We start from the raw sequence: 23,703 nt of genomic DNA, 5'->3' as shown, positions 1-23,703 counted from the left end.
ATTCAGGAATGCAGGTTTGAGGTTTTGGATTGTCTCAAGAAGAGTGGAAAATTTCCAAATAGTTTTATAGTAATAAATATTTTAGGTGTTGTGTGTCACATCTTCATTTTGATGATATCCAAATATCACACCAAGGTTTTGTATGGTCTAGTAATTGCTATAAATTCTTAGATAAATGGTGTAAATTAATGTGTGCAATGTAAAAAGTACCTGCAATTCATGGCACCTCTAACTCATTAGATCTAAAGCATTATCATTTACTTCTTTAATACTCCAATTTAAATACTAAATTAAAAATATATTGATTGCTTTATTTTATATGTATATTAATAGATGCAATTTTTTGTATGCCTCCATCCCTAAGGGAGAGTTTGGTTGAAGCAACTATTCTGTTTGATCATGACATAGGTGGTTTTCTGCTTTCAAGCAGAGTACATTATTTCCTGGTTCTCTTCAGTATGCTAAATATTTTTGGTAGATTTTGGTGGCTTTGATCTGATAGAAGTCAGCTGCATGTGCTTGCAAACACAGTGCATCAGATTAACAGAGTGATTTACCATCTCCCTGTTTTATTCTGTCCCAGTCAAGGTTTCTCAAAGGACCTGGCTTGTGACTTCTAAGCACTGAAAAGCCACTTTCCAGGAGTCACACCTTTAAGAAAGTCTTAGTTTGACCAATTCAGAATGTAAGCTACTACAGTCACAGCCTGCTCTTAAACACTTGATTTGTCTTTTCCTGACCTAAGGTAACATTTTATAATGTTTTAGTCTGTCTCCCCTTACCAGCTGGAGCAAAGCTGAATTCTCTGTTCTTTGAATTATCCTGGCTCTTCCTCATGACAGGAATTGCCAACTGTGGCTGCCACCCCAAGGATAGTGCAGCCCCAGGGGAGGTGCTGCAGGGCAGGCAGAGCCCAAAGGCCACACCAGGGCCTGCTTGCCACTGAGGTGGCCACAACGTGGCCATGGTGGGAGGAAGGAGGAAGGAGTAACAAGCATTGGGATTCATAGGAATGAGTTGTAAGGATTGAGGGGAGGGGAGTGATTGTTGGCAGGCTGGTCAGGCAAAAGGGGCTTGATTGCAGGGGTTGAAGCTGACATGGTAACTGCTGTGTGGATGTTGTCCTGTGATGGAGAGGGGGCTGGCATCCAGATCTGTTTGCCATGTGCAGAATCCTCCTCTGTGCTTGCAATGGGGGGCCTTATGCAGATGAGCAGAAAAAGTACTGAGGAACTTAGAGCAGACAAGAGAAGGGTTAAAAACAAGTGTGAAAGTTGGATCATGGTACTTGGCACCTTGAAATGAAACAGGATTTTTCTGGAAGGCTTTAGTCACCTGGGAAGGAAGGATCGAGTAGCTAGCTGTGTGGGAGGCAATTTGCAATCAAGTGTACTCCTCTGCAGTAGATTGGTACATTTTAATGAGGGAAGTATATTTGCTCTGTTTTATATGATTTGCTTAGGACTAGAAGTCTGGAAATCATTTTAAATAGACTGCTTTGAGATGGTAATGGTCAGGTGGAAATATTTGAAGCATATGATATGGAAACCCTGTATTTACAATATATTTGTAGGGTCTCAAGAAGCTGAGCTGAAATGATTGCCTCTTTTTCAGAAGAGATTTTTAAGAGTAAATAAAGCTCATACAGAGGATGTAAAGGCAGTAGTGAGGAACTACTATAGCTGTGCAACTTTATTTATTTGTTTGCTTATTTACTTCATTAGTTATATTTTCAGCTGATCTTTTAATCCATGCCACCCTTCAGAAAAGGATACCTTTACAGTCACCTCCTCCTCATCCCTTCCCCTTCCTGTAGGCTCTGTGGGGCTGAATGGGAATGGTTTTTACATGTTTATTCCCCTTAGAGATGGTTTTTGGGGTGAGTGGGAATTCCCACTCCCGGATGAGGAGGAGGGGAAGGCAGCCACACTGTGCTCAGACCCCACACCTGTAGCAGCGAGTTCCTGTGGGAGGAAGGGCTGAGTTGGACACTGCTCCCATCTGAGGGGATGCAGAGCTGGCTCCTTCTGCCTCAGGACCTGACACTTAACCACAGTTCACTCCATCCACTGAGAAGGCAGTGCTTTTCTTTGGCCAAAGTGCCAGCAAGGCAGTAAGAGGCATTCAGCTGATGCCTCAGGTATCAATCAAGAATAAGCTTCATATTTGAGGAATGTTCCATGGTTTCTGGTATTTATCATTTTGACTTTTCCAGTTCTTTCTTTTTCTTGCAGTCATTCTCTCTGTTATGTGTGTTTGCTTTATCTTTCTACTTTAGTTTGGTATCTTGTCCTTTCTTCAGCTTGTTTTTGCTTTTTTCCTGCTGTAGGAACAGAGAGTTTATAATAGCTGTAGCATCACTTCAAAAGGTGGATCAAAAGGTGTTTAAAACAATAATTATATAAGTAATTAAAATAACAAAGATTAAATAAACATGTCCTCGCCAAGTGAAGAAATAAATTTCAAGGGCAGTATAAGCATCTGTCTATATATGGTGTTGCTTCCTCTCTTCATCCAAGACTTTCTGCAAAGGTTTCTCATAGGTTTCTGCTTTAATATCTTCTTTTCTCTAACATTTTCAAAACTTCTTAAAGAATGGAATTTTCTCTCTCTCTACATTGTGCATGGTATAATTGGAGAAAAAAAAGACAAAAGGCTTTACATCCTGAAAAGATGTGGGGAGAGACTGGCAAGCAATTTGAGAAAACTTTCAGAATTTAGATGTTTATGCAAAATTTTGACAGGATCATGAAGTGAATAGTGGTATTACACCCATTTTACACAGAGCCAAATTGAACTGTGGAAAAGCAATTTGTTAGGTTTCACAAATTTGTGACTAACCAAAGGACTCCGCTGATTTATTAGCAGTGTTGAGGTGTTAAGAAAACAACTTCTGTGTTTGAGTTGACATATTGCTTTAACAATTTTGTTCAAGGGAGGAAAGAGCCATATAATAAAGGAAATACTAATTCATCTAAACATCCTTCATTTGAATTTAGAATGATGTAGCAGGAAAAACTCTGTTACAGTGTCATTTACCAGTAATGATAAAACATAAAATGGACTCCCAGCTTTAAAACAAGCTGGATCCTTGAGTCTCTAGAGCTGGGGCTGGAGAAAAGAAGGAGCCAGCAGGCAGGGTTGGACCTACCTCTCTGCCCATGTGTTGCTGTGGCTTCACAGGCACCAAGAACGGCTTTGATTCCTCTTTCAAATAATTCTGGATTAAGCTTGCTGGCAGACATTTCTGGATTGGGTAGCCTGGGATAGCTGCTAGGAAAAGCACATTGTGCCAGGCAGCCCTTTGGAGGATGCAGTGTTGAGCAAAGACTCTGAAAGTCTTGCAATCAAGTTAGTATATTGCATGAGAAAACACCAACTAGTGGAAAGTTGTGTTTTTCAGGAAAAGTTGCACAATCTTTTTAAAGTTACAGACGGGTTCTTTCTCTGGAAAGCTAATGTTTATAAGCTGAGCGGCTTTTTGCATCACTTTTATGCCCTTTCCATGACAGAAGCATAAATTCAGTTAAAAATGAAGTGAACGTTCTTCTAGGTAACTTTTGTACTTACAGTAAATTTTATATATGGACTGGCATGAATTTTGAAGACAGTCTTCATTATATATCATGTGCTGGAAACTCTCAGCAGCCATATGTTTTGTATATTTTATTGCAATTTTGCTAATAAATGCTTATAGCTTTTCTTCTGTAAGTGTATAATCTATCATTTTGCAAAGCATAAAGCATGAAGGCTGGGGGAAGGAATAGCGCAGATTGAGGTTTGAAAAAATTGAGAAATGTTCTCTGATTTGTTGCATTTCCAATTTTCAGGAGTTCTTTGAACATGCGAAAAAGCTCTGGGATGATGAAGGTGTAAAGGCATGCTTTGAGAGGTCGAACGAATATCAGCTGATTGACTGTGCACAGTAGTAAGTATTTCTTTTTATGAAATTTATAGCCAAGAATGTGATCATCTATAACAAGTTGGAAAATATACCAGTGAGATTCAGGAGTTTTGCAATGTAGGAATTAACATTTCCATTCTCTGTATAGGTGGAGCATGTATAGCAAAATTAATTTATCATCCTAGTTTGCCATTATTATACAACTAAATATTATGTCTCAAATATTTCACATCTAATAAAGAAAAGTATAAAAAAAAATCAAATAACTTTAAGTATCTTTATTCCACTCAAAATTGATTTACATAAAATCATTTCAGTTGAAACTATTAAGCTGGAAAAATGTTGAGTCAATCTAACGAGAATCCTTTGTTTAAAATTCTGATACCTAGACAGTGCTGAAATTGCTCTGTCTTTTCACATTCCATAAAAATTTCTGAGACATTTACATAACCAAATGCATACCTGCATTACTAATACATTTTCTAGGTGGAAAAAATTATAAGCAGTATTTAATTAAAGACAGTGGTACATTTGGTATTCTGTCCTTCAACGTGAAGTGGTACACATATATGTAACACAGTCAAAATCTTCAAACAGATTCAGTTATGTAAAAGAGTCAAAATGTGTAAACAGATTCAATCTGGTCAGAAATGTTCTGAGAAGTGTAGTAGATTGTGGAGGTGCAAATCATAAATACATAGTACAGTGATGAAAACCTATTAATCAAAAAATAGTCTGTTAACATTACAAGTGCTACAAATTCAGCTGTCCTTGATAGTAACACAGGTCTGAGGTAGATTTCCATGGAAAATACACATTTCATGTGAACCACTATTGCCAGAACACATACTCATGCAGTTCTATGGGATTTAGGGTTTCCAGAGAACACACTCCAGAGGGTTACAATTTATCTAATTGGCAAGATGGTCAGCAGCAATGCCACAAGTCTGTTCTTGCACGCCGTGTTTTGCTTTTCCCTCCTCTCTGCTCTTGGTGCTAAGCCTGAAGCAGAGGAATAGGTCCATGTCACTAAAGGACTTGTCGTGCTTCTGCCACAGTGGGGAATTTTGCGAGTTTGTTTTCCCTCTTTCCAGACCATTTTTGGGAAAAAAATGATTCATCAGCACATGGAAGTGAGGAAAAATTAGATTTGTGTATGAAGGAACTCATTTGACCTCGGTGCATTTACCAAAACTTGGGCATTTGCTCACAGTCCAGAGTAGCTGGAAATTAAAGCAGTGGTTGTACACAGAGAGACAGCTGTCGTAGGTTGTGATCAGTGGGTTTCCTCTCTGCCCTCACTCACCATAGTACAGATCTGAGTTGTGCTTGCTGAAAAGTGCAGACTGACTGTTTATCATATCTATTCACACACTAAAACATCAGACCAAGAAAACAGTACATATTTAAAATACATGAATGTGAACCCTACTTCAAAGATCAGTAAAGGTCTCACAATCCTCCTTGAAAAATGGTGCTGAAAGGGCCACACAAAATCAGGAATACACCAAATTATAGTGTTAACGGTGGTGTGTTTTCCCTTTAAAAAAATGATGCCTGTCTACAGGTTCTGACAGGAAGAATGTTGTGTCTCATGTTGTGTCCAAAACCAAAACACAAGTGAGGAAAAAAAAATGGGATCTAGAATTAAGTCCACTGTCTTGGAGTAGAAAACTAAATCCTACTACCTTTTTTCTCTAAAAGGTTAAAGCAAGTTTAATAGGGTTTTTTCTGTTTCTTCCCTCCATAACTTCTAACTGGCTTGCTTTTCCTTTATTCTAAGATTATTTGTTCTAGTAGTGAGTGCATTTGCATAATTCTTCACCTTCAAGACCCTTATGAAGTACCGTTTGATATTTAAATATTCCTTGAGTGTAACTGTGCTTTTCATGTCATTATCTACCTGAAAATATAACAGCTGAGTGACTTATCCTTGTTTATACACCTTCAGCCTTAGAGCAGAAACTTGAAATTCAGGTACAGCTGTGTCAGTGATCTGATCAAACAGCCTTTTTCTCACAGGTATTGATGATTTCAAATACTGAAGTATAATCTTGACAGAAAAATGCTAAAAATTCACCCAACATTTATCTGCCCCTCCACCTAGAAGAACATTTCTGTGCTAGCAGTGGATGGACATGTGTCAGGGTGGTGGGGTCACATCCTCCTCATAACAGCGCCTGTAAGCAGAGGTTGGAAATCCAGTTCTGATACCTATACACCAGTTCTTTCATCCACTTAGGAAATACAGAGGCTAAGGGTGCTGTGTTCTAGCTCAGCAGGAGCGTGTGGCATTTCTCTCAGAACCTGTCCATGGTCATTTTTCACTAGTGAAGGGGAAAAGGGAAGGAGTGTAATGCTGGTACACATGCTTACTGTGGGACTTTGAAACATCTGCAGTATTTCCATTACTCTGGCTTTAGGAGAAAACGTCCCATACCATCAGCTAAATCCTAATCTTCTGTTTAGTAGTGAAGGAAGAACATTATCAGTAGGTCACCACTTCTCAGCTTAAAAAAACACAAAGCCAAACCTAAAAAATCCCAGCATGAGTTATAAATATCCTTGAACTACAAGTTGGGTGGCTGGCTTAAGAATACTGAAAAGCATTATTAGCAAATTATAATGTCAGCGACCAAACTTGCTGACTATTAAATGAGTTGCAAATACAGGGTATTTTGGAATAGTTTAATTTGGCTACAGTACAGGGCTTCTGTATTTTTAAAACTTAACCTAATTTTCTTTATTGCTGTGGGAGAAGTATTTTGCTGGAATCAGAGGTAGTAGAAGGACACAGAGGCAAATGTTTTATTTATGTTATGCCTGAAAGTTAATTTTCCTTGATCCTCAGTACCCTTTCAAATTATCAGGGTACTGCTCCTTCACAGCAATGAGAATGTGGGTCTGCTTTTCCCTCATTCTCACTCATTTAATCATTTTAATAATTTTAATATTCTTACATGAGTCTTTATGTATCTTACTTCTTCCTTTGTTAAGGAACATATTTAGTGCACACATCATGTTGATGCATCATGTGGTATTTGTAGCAAGTACAAATCTATGGCCAAGCCAGAGGTCAGCAAAGATCAGGATTGTTCTTTATCACCAGCTACAAAGACATTTATGTAATTCTTGGAGGGAGTATTATTGCATGGCCATCAAACATCTTCTTTCCTTAATGATCTTCATATATTTCTTCAAAATTAATATCATAAAACTGACAGGTTATTGTTTTCCTTGTCATCTGATTTAATATTTCTTACAAGGTAAATTTCAAGTTTAATCTCAAAAACTGATACTTACTTTGAAAAGTTGATTTTATTTAGTTGTGTCCCCATTTAACTTAGACAGATTTCAGCAGATTTATTCTGTTTATGATGATAAATCTCCCATCTAACTTTAACTTATTTGAACTCTATTCAAACTGTGCTTTTTGTCTGTTTTCACATAATTTAAATTCAGCAAGTTCTAGGTCTATGAGGGACTTTCAGATTGTGATCTAGAGAAGTTTTGGCATTGAACTGTCTAGTATATAAACAATAGGCAGAAATTAAAATTTTCCTGTGATTCTAGGACAGTTTTCTAAAAGGTAGTTTCCTGTATGATGAATACAGTTCCATTTTTAATATTTCAGTTTCTTTATACTGGTTACCAAATACTCAAATTTTATTGTATCCATGGATGGGAACCACAAAGAAAAATTCTATAAACGCAGAACAGAACAAAACAAATAAAGGTTCAGGTATGATGGCCTTCAATTAAAAAATGAAAAAAAAAGCTAGTGAGTTGATTATGTCTTTAAAAACTTTGTAAATTTAAGTCAATTAATTTATGTGGCAACAAAGAGGTATAAAATTTCAATTCAGAACATCAGTCATCCTTGGGGGGGATATCAGGCACCCCCAGTCTGGTGATGTCCATCTGTTGTTTCCATAAAGTAAGCATTGAGCTAACTTAGTTTTGGCTACTCAGCTGTCAGGTGGCTTGCTAAAATTACTTTCAGTGATCAGAGCAAAGATGTGGGGATGCTTGCAGTGCTCAGACATTGCCAGGGAAAGGTGGTAGTACTAGAGCACAAGAGTAGACCAGCAGAGCTAGGCACTTTGGGAAGGGGACAAAAAAGACAAAAGCAAAACATTCAGTTCTCTTTTTAGGTCACACACAGCTCAAGTTCAAGCTGTTGTGTTAGAAATAAAAAACCAACTCCTTTTAGGTTTATTAGAAAGTTCTAGACTAGAATTTTGTCTCACTGTGTTCACATGCAAATAGCAGCATGTGTGTTCATGAGTGGCCCTGGCTCGAAGGGGCTCACTGAGTTCCTTGGAATAGGAACTAGACCAAGAATTTAAGGGAACCCTGCCCTCAACCAGTACCATCAACTTTGCCCCATTTTATCAGTCTTCTTTCCCTGATAAAATTTCCATGACCACTTCTGATCTACTTAGTGTGAAGGCCTAAATTGGTCTCTGTGTGAACACTGGGGCTAATAAAACTTCATTATACAAGTTCTCAGGAAAGCAAACACAAGGGATGTGAGCTTGGCCAAAGGAAACTGATTTTATATTTGAGCTGATACAGATGGAAAAGACACAGATTTTCTTTTTCTTTCCAGTCATTCTGTCCTGGGGGGGGTTTCAGCCAATTTCTGAGATGTCTATCCTATATTAGGTAGAGTAATAAAAAAAAAAAAAAAAACAACTCTTGGGTTGTTGGGTTCTATTGTTCTGTTGTTCTGTTCTGTTGTTGTCCACAGATTCAACTCTCGATGTGAGAAAAAAGATAATTCTTTTCTCAACAGCAGCACTTCTTAAAACCAAGCATATTTTTGACTTGCCTTGCACTCTTCTAGACATAAGGTTTAGTTGCTGGCATGCATAGTCATCAGTAAGTTCCCTCCTATAGGCTGAGGTCAGAAAAGCTGCCTTGGCATTCTCTGCTTTTTGTCTAGTGTGGCATTTCAGTCAGGTGTATTGGTATACTCTTTCTTTATAAGGGGCAGTGAAGTAAATGTGGATAGATTCATGATAAATTAAGCTAAGCACCGTTATTATTGTTGCTGTTGTTTTCTAGAGAACATTTTTTAAAGCAGTGATTCTTTTTACATTTGGTAAGTGCTTAGTAAATATAGGACTAATAATTCTTACTTATAGAATCACAAGAAAAGCATTAATATGAAATGTTTAATGCAATGAGATTTCAATAACTAAATTTTTCTGGTGATACAAGAAAACCATAATATTATTTTCTTCCATCTATTCTTCATTTTTTCCTTTTAAAGTTTCTCATGCAGTATCACTTTCAAACCTTAAAAATTCATTGCTGAAGTTAGAAGAAAATTCTGTTTGGTTAATTCATGAACAAGCTTTCTCCACTTACTTGATCTAAAATATAAGACTTAACCAGCCACTAAATTGTTGTTTAATAGTAATAAAAAAAAAAATTAAAAAAAAAAAAAAAGAGAGAGGTTATATTTATAGAGTAATCACTTTAGCCTCACTGATGAGTCTTCTAAACAGAGGTGGCTGCCAGATAGGACAGAAGTCATCCTCCAGTGTGTAATGCTTGCATTTTTCACTGTTTACTAACTAATAGACCACACTCTCAAGAGGCAGAATTGTGGTTTCTTAAAATATGCACTGGGAATTCTATGAAATAACCATTTCATGTGCTGCTGTGATTTTTTTTGTTGTTGTTGTTGTTCCCCTTTTTGCCTTCACCTACAAAACAAAAATCCTTATATTAACCAATTCTATCTTAATTTTGGTAATCAAAATGTAACCATGGTGTTATAATCCTAGTATTTAGAAGTACAAAGATATGGAATAAGAAGTAGCTGGAGAAACCTCCAAAGTGCATTTGTATTTTCAGTTTGGAGGATGAAGCAGTATGAAAATACCATTCAGAAATAGGCATGTACCCCCCTGTTTAAACCACTTTGGTTCACAAATGCCTTCCATACCTAGAGAAGACAATAGCACTTTTCAAATATAAAAATGAGATAGAAGGTAGTTTATAAACACAGCACCTTCTCTGCCTTTTAAAATTGATGTGACGAATACTTTTTCTTATTAACTAATTGCCACTGGAGAACTGTTTAAGCTGCCCTCGATGGGCTGCTCAAACATAAATTTAAACCATACATTTTCCCACATGCTTCACTGTGTATGACTGGTTCTGTTTCCTGCGGTTTTAGAACAAGCAAAAAGGTTGAAAGTCAAAGGCAGAAAAACATAAAATATTCCCTAACCTCAATTTAAAGGAGTAATAAAATCTAAAGACCAGGCAGAGTCATGACAGATGCATAAAAGTACACTTTGACTCTTTTTGATGTTTTATTAGACAATGTTAGTTTTCTTCGAAAAAATACGGCAAAGCTGGCTTTATTCTGTCGAGGAAAGAGTTCTTTCCTCCCCTAGTCATCAAATTTTTCAGTTTTTCCTGAACAACTGATGAATGTTTTTCCTCTTTTTTTTTTCCTGACTGCACACATGGGGCAATAATAGGTGCAGGACATGTTAGTGTAACATGGAAAGTCAGCCTCGTTTGGAAATGTAATCCATTCAGCAAATTGGAGAATTGCAAGTAGGTCCATCACCTGAGCTTGTCTGCATTTAGTTTTCTCTATTAGTATCCTGTATTTAATTTGGAGATATATTTTTCCAATATCCTTTCTACAGACTTAAAGTTCAGGCTTTTGCAATACAACACTTGAGGAGCTTTTCAAGCCTGAGCAAAAGACTGCTGAAGCACCAAGACACTCAGTGTTACCCTCAGCATATCCACTCTTAAAGTATCAATATCCTCCATAACAAAGAAAGAGCCTTCTGTTACATTTATTATTAGAAGAGAAAAGACTGTGTTTATTTTGCATCACAGCATTGAGGACAGATGTGAATAGGTGCTGGTACAGGGCTGAATCAGTGAGCTGGCACAGTGGGCCAGTGTGACTGGCAAAAGTGACCAGACTCTGGGATACTGAGCAGCAAGAAGGGAAAGCTTCTCTGTAAGACTGGACTGCACTGAGGGACATTTTGTTTGAATTTTGCATATTAAAATCATAGAAGTAGTTATTAAAACATAGGAAAGGAAAATAGCAGAGTTAATCAGCATACTTTGAAATTGCCTTGAAGGTTTATATCTTATCTAGAGTACAGATAACTGCCAATAAAGAGAACCTTAAAAATATGTGTATTCCTACTGGCAAGTTAAAGAAAGGGTACAGTAAACATCATGATGCAGTTTAACTCCAGAAATCCTGATTATGAATCATTGTTCGGGGTCAGCATCTCAAAATGTCTCCAAATGAAGTAAAATTGCCGATGATTGTTATCTAGAATCTGCATGCAGGATTTATGAGTGGATTTCAGAAGGAAGTTGTGGGTCATTCTGCCAATTGTGGTGTTATTTATGTGCTGTTCTTGGTTTAGAACTCTTCCAGTGTATGCGTGGGAGAAAGAGTAAACTATGACCAAAGCCAGCTTCATTATATTGCAGGGAACATTGAGAGTCGTTTATATTTATTCCATTTCTAAGAATTTAATTCAATCTGTTCATTTACAATTCATTGCTGAGTGTGTGCATGTTCTCTGTGTGCAAAGATTAGTTGGTTAAAGAATATATCACCTTATTAATCATTATGTAACACAAATGTATTTTAAGTTCTATCTATGAGAATTTTTTTTTACTATGCTCTATCGAAAAAGTATGTTCTAAATTCTCTTACTTTAAGCCTAACCTACTGTGAAATGCATCTTTACATAATAAATTTAATATAACAACTGTATAATAACTGTGAGTTAAATGCTTAATAAAGAAGAACATTGAAAATTTAATGGCAGGTTATATGGGATACTGTCAAATTATTCATATTTTAAGTTTTCTTAAATGCCACATGCATTTTTTCACTTAGGGATGGTCAGTTTTTCTTTTTTTCAAGTAGTCAGTTTCACATGACAGGATAAAGAAAGGCCAAGAGTCATATTTCTTCCTTAAGAAACTGCTCACTGTCCAGACTCTGCATACACAGCCTGCTCTGCACTAATAGATGTACACAGCCTTGTTTATGTTAGGATCTACAAGAAGCCAGGGTCTGGGTGGCTGTGTTTTTCTAAATTAACGCTGCACTGACAGATTTGGAAAAAGAAAGATGGTGGAATGCAGAAGTTAAGAAATAAGAAAATTAAATACAGTTGATACTGTGTTGAAAAAGTCTAAAGACTAAGCATCTATGCTTGAAAAATAAATTTTACACCTCAGACTAAATCAAAATAGAGTCATGGTATTTATCAGTTTGGTTGTAATCCCAGTTTTAAGACAAATCAGACTGGGAAACTAAGCAGTTCAAGGGTATCTCTCTACTTCTTATAATTAAGTTAAAGCTAATTTTGTTCATTTTAATACAAGACAACAGTGATGCTGCCAGAATTTTTTAAAGGTTTATTTGACTTTAGAGAAATTGTTTCAGTTGTGTCTTTTGTAAAAGTATTCTTTCTGATTTAATTAGAATTGTTTGTTACATTGTGGGATTCAACCTGAAGTTTAATTTGTGCCTAAATTAAGCAGTAGAAAAGAAAATACATGTAAGACGTATCAGTAGACATCCTGTTTAATGGACCTACCAAATAATAAAATTTCTGAAAGATCATTAATTCTAGAATTGGTTGGAAAATTAGTTGTTCCTCCTCTTACTACTTCCCTGATAATTCCATTAATTGTAATCAAAAAAGAGAGATGAGTTTCAGCAGTTTTCACATATAAGTGCTAATGCATGGAAAGGTGAATCTTAAAATCAGTTATATGGATTTTCTGAGAACAACCTTTCAGTTTTGGTTTTCTTTCATGAACGTGGCAGGGAGGCTGGGAGGTTTTGTTTTGTTTTGTTTTTCAGATATTTGTTTGAGTAAATGAATTGGACTGAATATCAAAATAACCCTTAACTACATTTCCTGACCAAAATCTCTTGCTACATTTCTTTATTCCCTGCTTTTGCCCCCCATGCTGCTTTTTGTTTTTCTTTAAGAAGGGTTCACTACCTTTCATTTGGTTTAGAAGGATGAGTTTGGGAAGATCTGCATTCTGATCATTAGCATCCTGAAATCCTAGTGGTGCAGAATTTGCATAGTTATTCTTTATGAAGTTTCCTTCCCAACTACATTGTGGAGAAGTTGAATGGTCAGTATGGGTGTAATTTCTTGGCCTCAACTTATTTATTGGCCCAACTATGTCAAACATGTAATTGCCAGCACTACTGTAGCAATTATTTTAAAACAGTTTATTAAAGAGTAGTAGAATGCTATAGAGCAGCATTGCCACCAGAGTTTATTCTGTTCAGGAAATACAGAAGTAAGCTTTAAGTGTAAAGGAACTTGTTGGTCCAGTATGACTTGTATATTCTTTTAGTTGGTTGTCCTATTTTCTTACATTGTCAGGATCTTAGAAACCTTTTTTCCCAGCAAGTTTGCCATAAACTTGCTTTTCAGCACAAACATCGTGGGTTTGAAAAGCTTTTCTCTAAAGATGTGTATGCCAGGAAGCATTTTTCTACATTATACAGAACTGATAGTGGTAAACTATATTTCATTACATCAGCATTGTTACAATTCTTCAAAAAAAGGGGGTCAAATGTAGTCACTAGTTTCCCCAAGTTTCATTTTCTTTTAACAACATGGAAGTCTTTGTTTTTGGGGGTTTGGTGGTTTGGTTTGGTTTTGTTTTGCATCAGAGCAGAACTTGTGTTCTGCACTGGTTAGTCACCCCTTTCCTCTGAGGTTTGTTGGCAGCTCCTGTCAGTAGGGACTGAGGTCGAGGTGGGAGGTTCTCCAGAGGAGATTGTGGTGCAGAGAGCACAGCTAACACAGGCAAAATTTAGGGGTCTTGACCTGATAGTAACCAGCAAATGTTATGTAAAACTGACAAGAGTGAGACCTCTATTAAAGCTTATTCATAAAAATTTCTTAATTTATTTATAAATATACCATTCTATACCTGTGTCAGGGAGATCATCATAATATAGAGTATGTTGAAAGAATGATTAAATTATTATTAAAAATTATTTTAGGCATGCTTTTACTAAGTTGTAAACAAGTTATACCTTTTTAGAGGATGAAAAGAAGATGAAAAGAGAAGATTGTATGTGGGCGAAGATAATAAATATGAGTTCACAAATAAAGCAAAAGGAATAAAGCACCAAGTATTTTTGGCAGAAATTCAGTCTGTTATCTCTCTTTAATGAGGCAAATGTTAAGAGTGTGGGATTGCACAATGTTGAGGGGGCTTAGCCTGTGTCCTGATGGAAGTGAGCAGAATGGATATGAGGAGGGAAAAAGAACAAACCATCACAAAAGATCCTGGAAACAACCAAAGAGACATTGCTAGTGAGATCTTTTATTTCCACACCGTATGAAGAGCACAGTGCAGGTGAATGTTCAGAAACTTGAGTAAATGCACAGTTGGATTCTGAGCAATCAGGGTAGCCTGGCTAAAAGGCAGTGACAATAAACATGAGATATGGATATGGCATGGATACTGTGAGGTTATCAGAAATACACAGAAGACCACAAAAACTGAAATATAGGAAAAAATCCTTAAAATAAGACAAAAATAACAAAAAGTAAATGGTTATGTATTCCATGAATTTCTTTAGAAAGGAAATAATTGAAGGACAGGTCCAAAGCATTTAATTCTAAACCTTTCAGCCTGTGGGATGAGCTTAAGACAAATGTCTTTATTCACAAGCAAGACAGGTTTCTTCATCTCAGCCTCATTGTTCCAGAAAATGGGTGTTATCTGCAATAGTAGGCTAGGAGCACAAGTATGCACTTTTTTTCCAGAGGAGAAATAGGAAAGGCTTTCCAAGCAAAAAGTCTCAGTTTCATTCTGCCTCTAATAGGATTGATTCTAGTTTTCTAAATTGCAATGTGGACCTCAGAGCACTGAGACACGTGCTTGTCTTTTAAGCAGTGTGGTGCTATCCTCTTTGCCTGAAAAAAAGTTCCCTACAAAAATGAAGAACACTGCTCTTTAAGCACAATACTCAGTAATTCCCTGTACCTCCATAGAAATCAGTGAAAACCTGTGAAAAAATCATGGCTTCTTCATGGGAACTTACTGGCTTTTTCCAAACCCAGAAAGGTTCAGCATCACCGATGTTTCATCAATTTTCTCTCTTAAAATGGAGTCAGAGGCATATCTCACTATCACACTCTTTTGGAGAGATTTCAGCATAAAAGCTGCTTATTTTCTGGAGATTTTTCACCTTACACATATGTAACAGTTATTTCAACACTGGCTGAAAGTCTTCTGAGCAGAATCCAGCATGTTTGGATTTTTGCTTGCATTGCCTTTTTTCTTCTGTTTCAGTGCACAGACCTATGACTTACTTGTGGTCTTGATTTAAATTTGGTGGCTGACATATTTCCCTTTTTTCTCTCCACTTACTAATAACTTCAGATCCATTTCTTTGCTTTACCCCGTTTTGTTTGTTCATTGTTTTATTCTTGAAAAATTGATCATTTTCTATGATTTGGGCCTCTGGGCAATTGAGATAGAAGATAATGTGTCATTTTTGTCAGTCACAATGAGATGTCTTGCATATCTACCTGGGTGTGTGAGGTTGGCTTATCTATCTGCTATTCCCAGTCCTTCTTTGACCTTTTCTTAATAATTTCAATCTTTTCTATTTTATGTACCAATGTAATCAGACAAAGCATACCAGCAGGAAAAAAAAGGGGGAAAAATGGGCACGGCTTTCAGAACAGATGTTTTCATCTTAGTAAATTCCTTCTTCCTTCATGATTCTCAAGTGAAAAGAATCCATCAGAAGCTCTTATTGGAGTATGCTGGAAATTCCCAACTGTTGTTGTGAATAATAAGACTATTAACAAATCAAAGATTAGGCTTTATGTGCATTTCTGCTTTTAATAGTTTAAAAGTAGGCAGGTAACATGCTTATTTCTCAGATGATGAGAGAAATAAAGTAACAAGTAGAACCTTGGCTTCAGGATACAAACTTCCTAGAAACATAATCCTTTAAAATATTTATTTGTTTGAAGTCCTCTTTGTCTGTAAGAAACTACCTTTTCAATGAAGGAGCATTCATTCTCCAGTTATATGGCCTCAATAGAAATTTTTAAAGCCTGAACTGCCCAGTTGGATGAAGCACTTGTGTTCATTTCTGGGGAATGTGAGGACTCTTCACTTATTTCTCCCTTGCTAAAAGATAAATAATCAAATCCTAATAGTTTCTCAAAATGTAAATAGAAGTGGGCATTGAAATTAGTCTTCTCTTTGTTGTGAACTGGAGACCACTAAGGAGTGCGAAGGAAAGGAAATATATGGAATTACATTGAGTTTCAACATACCTAAAACAGGAAAAGCAATAAAAATGCTTCCCACCAACAGTAGAAGGTGTTGAGTGACATAGACTGTGCCAGGAGACAGCACAGCATGGCTGTGTGCATGAGGGGCTTCCCTTTCTTTGCAGCTGTTTCATTGTATTTTTATTCCATAATGGGGCCCCAGTTTGGGTTTTGCATTTCTTCCCAGGAGCTGCTCACATGTTTAAACTCAAGACCTTTTTCAACATTTATCTCCTTAGAGTTAAATGCAATGCAGTTCCAGGTATCAATTCAGATCTGTGACTCACTCATCTGCATGCCTTGCTTGGTGCTCTGAGCTAGAAGTGACTTACCAGATGCAGCTTTCTGCAGCAAGGTTCTTTCTGTATATACAATTGTGTGAGCAGTAGTGCATGTGTTACACGGGTGCAGGTAATACAGAGTATTTCTCCCCTGAGTGATGACTTCCAGATCCACTGCCAACTTGAGAAGGTATGAGAACTCTGGAAACAAGGTGCTTTCCTTTCCTGTCTTCCCCCTGCACCAAATGGGGCTCTGCTTCTTAGTTCCTTGCCTTCCAGTCCCCTGTATCACTTCCCCTATATCATTCTCTCCCAGCAGCACACTTTAGTCTCCAGCTTATAAATATTTCATGGGTTATTTGGGGGCAATGCCTTTCAGAAGAGTATGCTGAGATGGGATATAGAGCCAAATCTGCAGCTATACTGCCCTGTACTGCACTGACACGCTATAGTCAGATCATGCCAGAGATATTCTGCAGACTCAGAAACAAAGAATGATGGTCCAGTATTGTGTGTATTCCTAGAGTATCACAAACAGCAGTGTTTCACCATTTAAGAAAAAAACAGTCCTTTCAGGTCGCTGCATGACTTTGTTCTTGTGCAAGATGGAATTAGGAGTAAATTGGCTTTGGTTTCTTGGAATGATTGTGTCCATGTTGCATTGTGTTCTGTTCACAAAGCTCAAGGTTGATTTTTGTTCTGCCTGTGTTAAGTTCTTTGATTATGGTAAGATAAAATGTTATGGAAACTGTTTTTTCACTGATCTCATTTGTTGGTTTTACAGCAGACTTATTCCTAAGCCCAGCTAGTGAAAGTATATAGGTGTGGGGATCTTTTGGCTCTTCCATTTGTAATATTCTGATCTATTTAAAGAATGAGACTAAACTGAAAGCATTCATCCTCTTTTGTTTGTTTGGATTTTTCTTTATCCCCTGCTCACTGTCCTTTGCAAATTATGGCATGTTGATTTCTAGGTATCTTTTTGGTAGTTTGAGATACAGTTAGACGCCTTTCTAAGGATGAGTCTGAAACTCTGTGTGTGATACAATGCACAGTGATGTGAATGGCCTGTTGTCAGCACTGGTTAAAGGAGCTGTGACAAATCAGCAGTGGAGATGAAGGGGGAGGAATCAGTTTACAGCTAGGAAAACCACAATGGCAGTTGTATTGGGCAGTCAGTGTTCTCTTGGTGTGTTTTTTATTGCCCAAATGTCAGTGTTTCTCAATGGCTTGCTCACAGGAAAAGGAGTCAAGGGAATTCTCAATGTCCAAATCACAGAACATGTGCTATTGTTTGAATTCTCCTCAATTTGTGAGCTGCTCACAGCAGGCTGTAATCATGTATCATGATGATTTGTGGTATCTGTTATGCATTACTTCAGTTTCTTATGACTTTTGTCTTCCTTATTTACACAGGAGAAGCAAAAGGGCAAACTAGATCAGGAAGAAGAGCTTTGAAATGTAGCTTTAATCAAGAGTGCATTACCTGGTTTGACCTTGGGTATTTTATACATGTCTTTCAGTTCAGCTATCTGTAAAAATAAAAAGGGTAGTGCCTTTCTTAAGACCTTGTAAAAGCTGTTACTCTGTTTGATATTAAAGGTTACTGTGGAGGAGTCATAGGCTTTTTCAGTACAGTGCAGTCATAGATATCAGTTTGTCTTTCTGATTGCAGTGAAGTAATTGCTGGTGCCACTCTTTGCCGAGGACATCATTAATCTGTCTAGAAAATATCAGGAGAGCTTCAATACTTCCTGGTGTTTGGTGTGGTACAGATACAGATCTGGTCCTTCTCAATTCTCACTGTACAGCACATCAAATGAACTCTGCTCCTTTTCACTACAGCTTTACATGAGAGCAAACTAAAAGTTTGTAAAAGCTGGGATGTGAATCCTAATAGTCAGATTTTGTAAAAGTAAAATAAATGCAGCCAATATCTTTTCATTCCACTTTATAAATTAAATATTTTGAAATTTTGTTTAATATTGCAGATGTTTTCAAGTTTTTAGGAAAATATTAACATTAGAATTAAGGACAGAAGTAAAGCAGCATAACCATCTTATGTAATCTGTGATGCAAAGATTTTTGAAGTTCCTCTAAACAGCAGAGGAAAATTTAGAAAGTGATTGAGGAACATTTTTCCCGAACCAGCTCAATTCTTTAACCAGCTCAACTCTCTGTCCACTCTGACAAAATACACCATGTTGGAAAGGAATTAGCTCACAGTTTTATCTTTCATGTGCATAAGGACCAGTGTGTAAAATGTGACCAATTCAAACGTCATTAAGAATTATTTTCCCTATCTATAATAACAGTAAAACTGTGTTCAGTAGTCAGTGTGTTTTTACTGTGTGCCAAATGTAGACAAAGCCTGAGTTGTTCATTGTGAAATGCAGACACCAAAGAGCTTTTAAATGTGGGAAGTCTATGACCAACATTAATGCTTGTAGAATTGTCGAGAACAATGTAGATATTTATGTAGATATTTTCCAGTAATGGCTTTGAGTGTTATTTGCTTTAGACTCTGTAAAACAAACATAATACACCCATCCAAATGTCAGATGCTTCTCTTAATAGAAAGAGTATTTTCCATGGAGGATGTTAGTGAGGAGCCAAGCTAGATCATAAGAAAGCACCCACATGAGTTTAACTAGCCAAAAAACATTATCTTCAGAAGGTTGCCTGGTAGTTAGTTCAGAAGCATCAGTGAAGGCCGTTGACCAGTGTATCCATCGTATCAGTTAGAAGAGTTCATGCAGGAGCTGTTTGGATTTCCAGTGGTCCAGCAGCCCAGGGAGAAAGTGACCATTCAGGGTTCTGAATTGTTAGATGCAATAATCTGTCTCTAAAATGGGTAACTCAGTGTAATCGGTGGTTATTGCATTTAGAATAGATACAGGAAGGCATCTCTTTTTTTAGTAAATACAGTGCAGGTAGGCAGTGTCCTTCTGTAGGATTGACTGCTAAGATTATATATGCTATTTAGTTTCCTGCTGATTAAACTATATTACAGTTTCATCTGCCACCTGGCCCTTTTAGGCATGCAAAGCAATAGACCTGGGTGGACTTACAGAAAGGCACCTGGGTGCCTTACAGAAAGGCTTGGCCTTCTCTGAGGTTTTATCAGAAGAGGAGCGTGAGAAGAGTCACACCCTTAATCAACATGGCTGCATTGATACAGAGCTCTTACTGAGAGACTTTTCCAGAAAGGCTTTGGAGAAACATACTCAGTAATCTCCTCCAACCACAGGCTGTGGTGGGGATGACTTTTTGCATTCTTAGCAGGGGAGCAGCCCCACTGCAATCCCTCTTCATGCAGCCAGTGTAGCCACTCTGCTGTTTGTCCTGTCTACTGCAGACAGTGCAGCAAAATATTGCAGTTAGAGAAGAATTGCAAAACATAAAGGGACTTTTCAGAATAATTGAAAAGCCTATCATTAAAGCTCAAATGATTTTCTTTATTTTGTAGTTCTGAAATATCCTTTTATGTGGATATATAAGACTGGCTTAGTCTTCTTTACTTTTATTTTGTTAGGTCTGTTGGTTGATCTGACCTTTAAAAAAATCTCTCTTGAGTGGCTGTGATCTTTATAGGGGAACCCATTCTTTTATAAGAACAAAAACAGTGTAGGCATTCACTTTCATGTGTAATACTTCATTGTCTTAAAATAAGTATTTTCTTCTAGTTGCTGTGGTTGGTAGTTGAAAGCTGTTAGAAAAAGGTCTACAGATTTAATTTGTGATGTGATAGAACTGGGAAGAAAAGCAACTAACAATGATAGCAACTCTTAACGTAAACTTGTTTTCCAGTGGTGAGGCTTATGCTGTTTTCTTTGTCATGCAGTGAGTAGTCCGAGCATAAATCATGTTTGTATTTAAGGTTCACATTTAAGCAGTTTCCAGAGTTGTCACTGGATTTTCAACCAAACTCGCTATTTTTAATGTGGATTTTCCAACCGATACTAGGAGGTTCTGCCTGTGCAGAACTTTGCATGTGTAGTAGCTGGTCTTCCTAAGAGGATATATTAAATTCAAATAATTTTGAGAATGATTTCTGGGGCTAAAAGGTATAGCATAAATGGTAACATATTTGAATTACACACTAGTTCTTTATGGGAAGTGCTGATTGCACGTTGCAGAGTTGAACCAGCCAGCATTTGTAATTCACAAATATGCCATGTCTTATTTTTAATCTCACAGCATGATACACTACCACTGTGCGTGCTGTACTGACTTGCTTTTATTTTACTGCTTACAATGTGTGAACTTGGAAGAGGACAGAAAGGGAAGTCCTTGGGCCTGCCTCATGCATCTGCTGCAGCAGCCAGTTTCTTAACCATGTCATAGCTGCTGCCAGACTTTCTGGTTCTGATGAATGGTCCTTGTTCCTCTGGAACTGGACCCTGACAGTCTCAAAGTTGGAGTAAAAATTTACATTCTCTCAGTTGAGAAAACTTCAAATAATTTCAAAAGGTCCTTGCAAATCCTGGTGCAGGTGAATAAATGAGCCATGGCATAATTGCATGGATAGATAAGTTTTGTCTCTGCTTCTTCCCATGCTTGAGCCTGAGACAAAGCCAAAGCATAAAATTGGTCAATAAAGCCTTTTTCTGGCCCCAAAGGATAGAGATCATTAAACATGTCTCTGTTTCCCTTTTCTTCATCAACCCCAACTCTGCAGCAGATGACCAGATGGCCACAGGGCATGTTTTGTAGCTACAAAATACATCTCATGGCAAGCAATTTCCTTCCATCAGTTACATCAGACACATGCATAAAAATTTAGATTTATTTCCCAATTAAAAAAAAAAAATCCCTGAAAACGCTGTTCATGAAAAACACTGCTTTATGTGCCAGATGGGAGAATGTGCTTCTCTTTTTGTAGTGCAGGGCAGCCAAAAATGGTTTGTGGTTCTAAAAAAGTTGTAGCGTTTGAGAAAGTACAAATCCAGTCGTATTGAATAGAAAAGATCAGGATCATCTTTTTCTTCTGGACTTCATAAGAAGGACAATGCCTCCTGTCTGACCTGAGATGGTGATGGGTGAGAAGTAACAGGCACCCCTCCAAGGAGTCATGAAAAATACTGGCATGTGCTGTTAAACCACTTAAAAATAAAATCAGGCAAGACAATGAATAGGATTAGAGAAGTGTGGAAGTTTGTAGAACTGGTGGCAGTGGTTGACTGCTTATATCCACCAGCAGACCTTGTTCACAGGGGAAGTTGGAAGAAAGCTGGCTATTACTACAACTTTGTTTGCTCTAAAGGAAGAGGGCCCAACAGAAGGGAGCTTCAGATAGCAGTAGTGGGAATTTTGATGTATACAGCTAAGATAACATTTCTAGAAGTGTAGTTAATGTTTAAACTCTGATTTGGGGTTCTTGGTTTGTTTCATTTTGTTCAGGGATTTTTATCAGCACTTTCCATGCATTCCTTCTTTCCTTTCCATGGCTTTTCTAGTTGCTGTTCTGGAGCAGTGCGCTTTTGTTTAAAGGTACTTGTAAAGTTTTTTAAAAATAGCTTTTAATTGACTAGAAACATACGGAGTTCAATCATTGCTTATCAGTGTGAGGCTGGCTCACTTTTCTTTTCATGGCCTCATGCTTTTGTTTTCATTCATCAGTAAGACAAGAGATGCAATTGACATTGCTAGAAATGTTTCTTACCAGACCATGGAATGTGTACATTAGAGATTGTGTTGGGGGTTTTTCCTGGGATCTTCTGTGACACTGCCCATGTATTTTGTGCAGTGAGACATTTCGATAATGCATCTTTTACCCTAATTGCCTGGAATTAAGTTCACAAAGCCAAGAAGTACCATTTAGTTTCTAGCACATTTTTGAAGGTGCATGTAAAAGATGTGACCTGTCCTGTGTTGCTGTGGGCCAGAAAATGATTTGGAAATGCTTCCTGTGTTTCCAACCATTTTACTCCTTAGGATTAGGGGAGGGAAAAGGAAATAAAAAGTGTAATCTGGCCATATTTAAAATCTTGGCATGTTTATCCTGCATATGGTGTTAAAAACTACATTGTCCTAAAAGAACCAAGAATGCCTTTAGAGTTTGGTATTTATGGCCATATTCTTTCCCTTTATCACAGTCACAGCGTATGAGCTGGGAATCTAAGTGAGTAGTCAGCTGAATATACACATGGCCAGATTATCTCATTTCTAGCTGCCTGCTTTGTTTATCAAGCACTTATGTAACGTTCAGAATTATATTAAGGCAGGGCCGAGCTTTGTATTCACATGCTGTTATCCTGCTGCTGATAGGGGAGATGAGCAGAGCAGGGTGTGAGGTGGTTAAAGGGATGGCTGCCCCTGCTCTCTCTCCTCTCCTAAGCTTAAGACCTCACATCTACACCCCAGCTCTCATTTGCTTTCTAGCAATTGCACTGCTAGGTTGTTGGACTTCATGCTTCTCACTTCCATCAGCAGCATAGAGGCACAGAGCTGAGGCTGCAAAAGCAATAAGTGCCAGACTGTAAACATTGATTTGAATGCTATCAAACTGATTTGGGGTTGGAGATAGACCAGGGATTTTCAATACTTGTTCATAATTAAGAATGTAAACAGAATAGTTCATGTTTATATGCCCCAGATTAAAAAAAAAAAAAAAAAAAAAAAAAAAAAAAAAAAAAAAAAAAGAGGCTTTTAAAGCTCTGGTTTGAACTCCTTGAAAATAAAAGAATTCAGTGGTTAGGGTGGAAAGGAAAATGACACTCCTGCAAGCATTAAATCATATCATTTCCTCTTTTTCTTCCTCTCCCTCTCCATCACACACACTTGCACATAAAAAACTCCACTGCAGAGCACTGTTTTTCATTCTTCTCATAGACTATACCCTTCTTCTGAACACATATGTGTGTAACAGGTTTTGTTTGTCCTTTCCTCCCCCCACCACAGCAGGATGTTAAAAAAAGGGTTTGACAAAAAAAGTTATTGAAGTTAATAATTGCCTGTTTGATTGAAGACCTTTCTAATGGTAACACAGCACAGTATTTTTTGCATAAATAGGTTGATATAGACTCACTGTGACCATTACTTAGTCATGTAACTCACAAGCAGCTAACTGCAGCCAGCCTAAACTGGTTTCAGGATTCTGTTGGAATTTTTTGGTCAATAACTCATAACCTCTCTTGAGACTTATGAAAATTCCTTTTTA

At 37.4% G+C, this 23,703-nt stretch overlaps 1 protein-coding gene across 2 annotated transcripts in view; it reads left to right on the top strand.

The window, feature by feature from the left end:
• The window catches only part of GNAL (G protein subunit alpha L), a 181,013-nt gene that overhangs the window by 122,724 nt on the left and 34,586 nt on the right, over window positions 1-23,703 (top strand). For both annotated transcript variants that reach the window (XM_071456894.1, XM_071456904.1), the window contains exon 5: window positions 3,831-3,928. In XM_071456894.1, coding sequence (XP_071312995.1) covers window positions 3,831-3,928 — 98 coding nt within the window. The remainder of the gene's footprint in view (window positions 1-3,830; window positions 3,929-23,703) is intronic.

Source organism: Agelaius tricolor, unplaced genomic scaffold, assembly GCF_023055355.1.
Source record: "Agelaius tricolor isolate 1412-34295 unplaced genomic scaffold, bAgeTri1.0.p SCAF_2, whole genome shotgun sequence".
Taxonomy (NCBI): Eukaryota; Metazoa; Chordata; class Aves; order Passeriformes; family Icteridae; genus Agelaius; species Agelaius tricolor.
Note: the sequence above shows the minus strand (reverse complement) of the source record. Positions and strands in the feature narration are given on the sequence as shown.